At 34.5% G+C, this 8,716-nt stretch overlaps 1 protein-coding gene and 1 long non-coding RNA gene across 3 annotated transcripts; one reads left to right on the top strand and one right to left on the bottom strand.

The window, feature by feature from the left end:
* The first annotated feature begins 510 nt into the window (after window positions 1–510).
* LOC117215417 lies at window positions 511–1,187 on the top strand. Of its 2 annotated transcripts, none has more exons than XR_004489105.1 (2): window positions 511–550; window positions 646–1,187. It is a non-coding gene; the product is annotated as an uncharacterized LOC117215417 (long non-coding RNA). The 2 variants fall into 2 exon arrangements; XR_004489104.1 differs by having other exon boundaries at window positions 512–550; window positions 668–1,187.
* A 5,831-nt stretch (window positions 1,188–7,018) lies between these two features.
* On the bottom strand, window positions 7,019–7,589 carry LOC117215418. The gene has a single exon (XM_033461803.1). It carries the CDS (start codon window positions 7,587–7,589, stop codon window positions 7,086–7,088), a length of 504 nt encoding a protein of 167 aa, XP_033317694.1. The 3' UTR covers window positions 7,019–7,085.
* Window positions 7,590–8,716: the final 1,127 nt, after the last annotated feature.

Genomic DNA, 8,716 nt, shown 5'->3' with positions numbered 1-8,716 from the left:
GCAGATAGCTGAAACCACCCGTTACGTTCATTTGTGTTTTTCCCCCCAAACGAAGAGAAAATAAGTTGTGAAAGAAGGAGTAGCCTCTCATAGTTCCTACAATTTCTTCATTCTCTTTGCTTTCTTCAATATTGCCTCAACAAGTTCCTGTGGTTCACGATACTTGAAATATATACAATGTTGCCAGCGTGGAAATTGTCTTGGAAACTTGGAAAATCTTTCAAGAGGAACAACATTGCTAACTGAGATTCGAGAAAGGAAAGGTAAGTAAATCCTTGCTTCTACTTAGAGCTTTTTTATTTACTTCTGACGAGTAAAGTACTGTTATTAAAATTTGATTAAAAGTACCAAGAATGTCGAGATATAAACAACCATTTGTGGAAAGGTCAGGAGAAGCAGAATTATCGAATAAACGTTATATAACTCTTAGTGATTAAGTAAGAGAAGAGAAACGAGAAAAAAGTCTTTTATCTAGGTCTTAATAAAGTATACTATATTTATCTCCATATCAAGAATAACAACAAGATATAAACAGTCTTCTAGAAATTGAGTAAATATTACATAATTACATCTTGAGCAATATTTTGCGTCTTAGCTTTTGCTTAAACATTATGATAATCTTAAATATCTGTAAATTCTTCACAGACTCTTTGCATCTTCTATACAGGTATCTCATGATCATGTGATAACACACAGGAAGAAAAAATAGAGGAAAAAACAGCGTAAAAAAAAGTTGCGTAGGAGTATCGTCGCACTACATCATTCGACAATTGATGCACGTCATGGCGATCGTCACGGTTTAAAGCAGGCCATCAAAAACACGTTTGTTATCGTACGGAAAAATCTGCGACGTTCCAGCTGTTCAGGTGCATCGAATTGTGAATCATCGGCGGTACGAAGCAAGGCGAGGGGCGTAAATAGAGAAAGAAGAGAAGAGAAGGATTCGCATAAATGATAAAATATAATCGTTCGTTCCTCGTCGATGGCGGATGGATGGCTTTAATCGTGGACGATATCGATACGATTATATTTTATACATTTGAAACAAATATAAAAGACAAGCAAAAACCAGAGATACGATCGTTATGATATTATTCAATCGGTAGCCTATTTACCTCGTTTTTTGTTCACCTTCTCTGTCTAGTAATAATTTTTCGATTCGACTGGCGTGACGTTACGTTGGCGGTGTAAAAACACGATTTTTGGAAGCCATCGAATTCGTGATGTCGATAGAAATCTTCAGTTGGAATCGTTGTATCATAACGTAGTCTGCTTATTGTCGATAAGAATTTACTAAACTAAAAGTGACTACTAAAAGTTTCTATCCTCTAAATTCTATCTACGATTCTATAATCTAAAAACTGACTTTTGCAAACAAACTGTAACATTCGCTTAACGGAAAGACATACGTATCTTGTTTGTACTCGTCTTTTCACAATGAATTCTTGAACGTCTGTCTCTGTGGTGAGACAAATGCAAAGTCATCTCATCAGTTACTCACCTTGCTTCAAATCTCCAAGAGTATCGACGAGCACGTCGCATATCATCGCATCCCATTCGTTCTTTCCCATTAGATCGTACTTCCTCGCCAAGTATCGCGCCACAGCGTTACTCTGCGCTACCGGTTTCCCGTCTATCTCCAGCACAGGCAGCTTTTTATAAGGCATTGCTAAGAACAAACATGGCTCATATGAACACTGTGTAGAGGGAAACGATCGATAGGAAATCACAAGACAGCTTCCGAGGCCGTTGCGTTCTTGTGAATAGATGAATCGAAATCATTTCGGTTTTAATCAACATGGCCTAGTAAAGAAATACAGAAATGTCTTCTTTCTCCTTTTTTTCTTTTCTTACGATTACGATGGACAGGGTATCGCGTGTTTTTGACTGTTGGGAAGAACCTAAAGTTTTTAAAATCAAGGATAAAAGATAATACCAGACACGGAAAAAATATTAGAAAATGTACACGGTTCTTGTAATGAAAATTGAAATGCAAGGAATATAAATCGAATGTCTATTGCGAACGTAATTTTGTGTTTTACACCGACAGGATTGATTTACAGACTTACGTTGATTTTTTGTTTCTCTATTTGCAAGCGACATATAAGATTATATCGAAGACTATGCTGCGTAAAACTTTTATTATACCATTTACGATAGAAATGTCGCAACAGAAGATCGAATTTTATGTCTGCTTTGTTCTTTCGACTTTTTAGCTATGTTCTTGTTCATTTCCGAACTGATTTCAATTTTTTATCCTTTTTTTCCGACAAGTCCTAAAAAGTTTTTAAATTAACGAGAAACGTAGAAGTATTTTTGTATTCCTATTTTAAGTCACCTATTTACGGTTTTCTCAAAATATTCGAAATGCTTCGATTCATTGAAAACAATAAAGATTGCAACACAAAAATTCGAGAATCGTAAGTGAATTAAGTTGGTATTCGATAAACACGATATTACGGAAGCAAAACTTAATGAAAAGTTCGACTTTATTCCGTATGAAATTTTACTTTAAGTAAGTTTAGCCTGCACGTGAAACGAAAGTTTTATATACAGAAAGTTTGAGTAAATGGTAGATACCTGAGAGTTGAACGATGAAAGTAAAAATCGATTCTTCACGCTTACAATCCTTGTATTCAGGCCAGAGTTCTTCGGGGATCCTCTCGTCGGTATACTCGATGCCAGTATATGCAAATATGTACCGTATATGTTCGGCACGACCACGGGCATTGAAGTAGATTAGTTTGTAGGTATGTTCGTCGCTCATTTTCCTTGCTCTGTCAACTTATCGAGAAAAATGTTACAATTAACTCGTGTAATTAACAGACTGTGTGCGTGTTTGTGCGTAGAGAGAACAATTTATTTATAGATGGAATAATTCGTATAATACGCAAAATAAATCATTTAGAAGGCTGGAATATGTGTTTTTGAAACAATTAATTATGTCGAAAAATATTTCAAACGAGATGTAATTATGAAAAAAATAATAATTAAATGTATGTAAATGTATGTAATAATAGTTAAATGTATGTAAATGTAATAATTAAATGTAATTAGTTGTGAAAAAAATAATAATAAAAAGTAAATAAATGTAAAAAAGGAATTAAATGTAATTAGTTTCTTTATACGCACGCGATATTATTGGCGATATATGACGGTCAACTTTATCTTTTTAAATAGATATATTTGTACGTATATTTTTAGATATAAATACATATATTATATAGATATAATAGTATATATAATATATATATAATAATATATATGTCGAGTCTGAATCTCCGAGTCCGAGCTCGAAGCGCCCTCCCGGGGAGGGCTCGCGGGAGGTAGCGGTTCTGCGTTGAAGTTCTCCATCGTCCGGTCGCGCGTGGGGTACCTTTATTGTCGATAGTTACACTAGTGACGAGGGCCTCAGGCTTGATAACGAATCCGCGGCCAACGGGGGACTATCGTATAAAAAGCAACAGGATACACGAAATAATATAATTCTGACTAGGACAACATAAACGCAAGAAGTGTTGATATTGAAAAAAATATTTAATTTTGTATATAAATATTTTCATATTTAAAAAAGTTTCCGGAAGCAGGAAGATTTACAAACAAATAATATCATAAACCGAATGTTTCATGATCCTTTTCTAATTAGAGTGTGTGACAGCATGTGAGAACGTTTCTTAAAAATATGACTTATTGCAATTACTTAATCGCAATTATAAACGATTAAGACCTTCTCACAACGAGGCAATCTATCCAAAGTATAAAACTCGTTATACTTGATGAGAAAACAAATCTCTACTTAGGTTTCATTTCGTTTCATCGCGTTCATAAAAAGTGAATTTGTATGAACACATCGTGCAATTTAGTAATTAGGACCGTTGATCTCGCTGCAACATAGATGGATAGAAAAAAGCCATTTAAAATGATACAACGTCGGGAAGACAATTATGAAAATTATAAATGGAACACAAGATAAAATTGTTTAAGATTAATTCTTCTTTTTTTTTTTTTTTAATCGCGAGTGTTTGCAAACGAAGTTTCAATCTGTTTACAATGATAGCAATGAGAGGAGGATGTCTATGAAAGTTATAAATGCGATATTGAATAACATTTCTGCGAGTGGGTTTGTTTTTCGTTACAAATGTTTTTTAAACGAATCTGCAATCTGTTGGAAACAACGGAACAGTAACGGGACGACTGATAGGGAAATAAAAAAGATCGCGTTTTATTTGAACAGACAAATCTTTGAAATCTATTCGAAAGTCTATTTGAAATGGTACGAGCTCGAAAAGAACGGTGAATACTATAGAAGAAGGATTAATTAAAATTCTTATTAATCTCTTAATTAATTCAAAACAGTGAAGTATCCACGTCTGACATTAATATTGAGTATTACCATTACTGTAATTTAATTTTTAACCGATCCTGAAAATTCCTTAGAACGTAAAATGTATAAAATGTTACTGTGCATTTCAAGATTAAATGCACTGTAATTTAGAAACAGTTATGAAGCGGAAACAAATAATTTATTCAGAATAAGAATTCTACGTAATCATGTTAAAAAAAAAGAACGTACTTATAACGCGTTTAAACTCCAAATATGTAAAGACAATAAGGGAAGAAAATTAAACGAAGAATCGTATTTTTTGTAAATTCACACAAGATTTTATCTAAAAAGAAATTAAGATTTTTTGAAGAACGTACAAGACGGAACACGAACAATAAAAAAAGGGATGTTAAATACAAAAAATAGATTGAAATTTAGATTATGAAATATAAAAAAAATGATATTGCATAATTTACAATTATTTTCGATAGCTTGCGTCAGTATGTTGGAGTGTAAACTATAAAATATTCAAAAACTGATACCATTCAGACATAATTTAGAAAAACAATAAATTGCGGAAACCGATAGTTAAAACTCGATACGATCGATACTCCAAAGCTCTAATCCTAATAATTACTCAGCAATAATAACCGATAATTCATGTTGATTAATGTTTGAACTCCGTTTTTTTTTCTGTATGTGTATACAAATTTTGTACAGTTTGATAAAGCGAAATTAAATTATCATCCTTTTGTACTACTTCAAACATTGAGATTTGTCATCTTCAAGGTCGATCACACATAGTTTCAGATTGCGGAATTGCAAGGGTAATTAATTTTGCAATCGGTTTTCCTTTGATATAGATGTGAATACAAATAGCCATTGATTGACAATATACCGAAGCAATTCTAGTTTAATTTGAAGTCATCGATCCTTTGATATTTTTGGAAGAATAGTAAAAGTACAGAGAAAACAAGAAAAAATGGCGTTAACTAAAAGATAGCTCCAATGTATGTCATAAATATTATCTATATATCATTTGTAAGATGTAAGTGACCAAGATATCGAATTATACAAAAATTGTATGTAATGATTAATACTTGAACGTTACTTACATTTATGTACATGAAAATTTGATCTTTTATTAACTAAGTTATTGATCGACAAAATGACTTCCTACATAATTCTCCGCCTGAACTGAAATGCATATTTTTTTTTACGCAAGCCTTATGTGTAGCTAGTAACGAGCAAACAGATTAATTACTTTACACACGGTCGTATCTTGTTTGCTGTAGGCGAGTTCTCTCGTGTAATCAACGAAGTACTCAACTTTAAAGCGATAACAGAAGAACATTATTGTATCGATGAAAATCATGCTTTTTTCAAAGAAATATGTAACTCGTATTTTTTTTAAAGCAACCCTCATAACGTATTGAATATGTAAGGAAATTCGAGGATTTGGGAATACAAATTATTGACTATATTTCCCATACAACAGTTATACACCTATATTCCTCTCTAAGAACGTCCTGCACGCACGCTGGTTGCCAACCGACTAGCCTAGATTCTTCTAACATCTGGCAACAGTCTTTTGTCTCCACTGAGTCCTTGACGCCCTCTAACCCTTAAACACGCACTCTCATGTACAGTGTAAATGTATCACTTCCCTAACAGAATAAAATAATCATACATTTTTTTTTGTTCAACATTTGTAAAATACGATATTATCAAGATCACCAAGCAGGTAATCTTCAATTCTTAATTAATATAATAAAAAACATAATTAATGATTGTTTGATGGTTTTATTATTATCTCTATAATACAAAAGCACAACATCGTGTCAACAGTTTATATAGTTCGTATGTTTCTGTAGGAATACACAAATAACAGTTCTCTATCACAACGTAATCTAAAGGGAAAACCCTAACTAAATGACAAAAATATCGGTAATAACTGGAACTAATGAATGTTAAAAGCAATCAGTATATTCCTGTAGTATCGTGGACGAAAGGCCTGGGAAATATCGGACGAACTATGAACAGTGTCGCGAGAGCCGAGGCGCCGTCGGGCCCATCAATGTGTCATCGGTCTTTTCAAGTGCATAGTTTCGTGGAAAAGACCTACGTGACCCTGGCCACGAGCGTCTGCAGAACACGTGTGCGGTGGGCCTAGGAAAAGGGCAATAGAATGGGACAACGGCCAGAGAGAGTCAGTCGAGAAGCAGAGTGCGAGTTGAGCGGACACGGAGTGTGAGTCGGCGTGCGAAGATATCGTAGTCTGTCCTTTTGTTATCGAATATCACTCATTAAAATACCTTAAACTTTAAACTCTACCAGCAATCACTTGTCCTTACTCTAAGAATCCACAAGTTACTACATTCCATACAAACTTCCATCAACACGATTCGTTCTTCATTCTCTCAACACACTAAGGCCGTGTCACGTCGATTCGGGGTAATTTCACGTTCCGCACGCAAGGTGAGAAATTCGTACTTAAATTTTGATTGTTATTAGAAAATTTATTGAACACTGACAGAGTAACAATACAGAATGGTCAAACAGCACAGAAAAGAATGTTCTTACAACGACTCGAGAGGTACTTTTTTATATCAAGGACCCGGCTCCTGTGGAGGGGCTATCGCTGGATGCCGGTCACATAGGGTTTCTATTACTGCTTAGCCATCATATTGCTGACCAAGGTATGTGAGGCATAACCATCCTTTCGTTGCGTTCTCACGACCACCGGGACATTCCCCCCTCCTTAGCTTCGCTTTGCTCCGCTAAAGCGTAAGGCTCTGGTGGGGCTTCTAAGTTGAATGATCCCCTCATCTTCGTCTTCGGTGATATTTTGGAAGGTGACCGTCCTTGGTACTGTTGATGTTTGATCGATCCTGTTTACGCGAGCGGTAGGGCAGAGTATTTTGATACGTACATTTTTAGGAAATGATCGGCGTAGACATTCGAAAAGTTTACATTTGTACATTACATATATTGTTCCTAGTCCTAGGGCTATGATTCCTAATATTTGTAGTGTGGATATGCCATATTCCTTCAATGAATTTATGCGTCGCTCAAATTGCAGGGTACTGATTTGTGTTTGTAATGTGTCGAGGTTGGCTTTATATTGGTTAAAATTGTGAGTTACTTTTGGAGCTGTTTCTAATATTTTCTCTAATATTGGAACATCTGTTTCTTCGAAGCTGTATATGCTATTCTTAAATTTGGTTTCGTAAGAGATATTTTTATGTGATCCTCCTATTTTCATAATATTATGATCGTATGTGATTATGCACCCGGTTTTACTGCTAATTAAGCTTGGTTGTCTAATTTCTAGGATTTTATGTGTCTTACATAACACGTCGATTTGTACATTTTTCGCAGGAATAATAATATAATGGTTTTCCGTCTGCAAAGGTACGAACGTCAATTCTTCCAGCTTGAAGACAGCAGTCGGGCAAGTTTTGACCGTCTGTCGATTAGTAATTAATTCTGATCTGCATTCAGGTGAATTGATTCTATTGTACTCGGTTGAGTTCTTTTACAAATGTGGATGATTGCCGTTCGTTTACAATATTTGTTTAAGTAGTGACTATCGACAAAGGTGTATTGTTCTGAGTCGGTTAGAGGCAAAAATCCGTTTCTATTACAGGCGCAATGAATACAGAGTTTTGTTTGGAAGGTATCGGGTAAATTTTAGTTATTTTCCATTCATCGTTTTCCAAAAGCGGCACAGTTATTGTATATATAAGTTTGTTATCTCTTATCCATACCTTTAGTTTGCTTAGATCTATAATTAGTTGAAAGTTTTGAACTGAAGGTTCGATATGGTTAGTCATAAAGTTTTGTCTCGTTATTTGGTCAAGTGTTTTTAAGAATTATTCGGGTTCTATAACTTGTGGGTTTATGATTCCTTGTTTCCCTAACATAACAGTGTTAAAAATTTCGTCGATGTTTATATGGAGTTCTGATATGGTAGATTCGGTTTGAATTAATAGGGAGACTAATATTTCGTTTTTTTCATTGTGGTTTTCAATCTTGTGTATATCGTTGGCTAAGTTTTCAAGTTGATTTGTTTTGGTATTGTCTAGCACGCGTTTGATGAGTGCGGTTTGGTTACTAAGAATTGTTTTTATTTTATTGTTGGAATCAAGTAATGTATCGATGTTCTTGTTAATGAGTTCTAAATCGTTTTCGTCGAGAGTTCCGAATAAAGTTTTGGATACTGAGCCTATGACATTGAGCAATCCGCGTTTGCTTTTATAACGCAATAATAATTTGAGTTGCCGAGTCAGGTTTTGAAGATTTCTGTACTTGAATTTTAGACTGCTTATTTCTGGTATGTAAGCGCAAGGTGGTTTACATTGACGGTCTATTAAATCTATTACGCGTTGT

Source organism: Bombus bifarius, unplaced genomic scaffold, assembly GCF_011952205.1.
Source record: "Bombus bifarius isolate JDL3187 unplaced genomic scaffold, Bbif_JDL3187 scf7180000009589_frag, whole genome shotgun sequence".
In the NCBI taxonomy this organism is placed as follows: Eukaryota; Metazoa; Arthropoda; class Insecta; order Hymenoptera; family Apidae; genus Bombus; species Bombus bifarius.
Note: the sequence above shows the minus strand (reverse complement) of the source record. Positions and strands in the feature narration are given on the sequence as shown.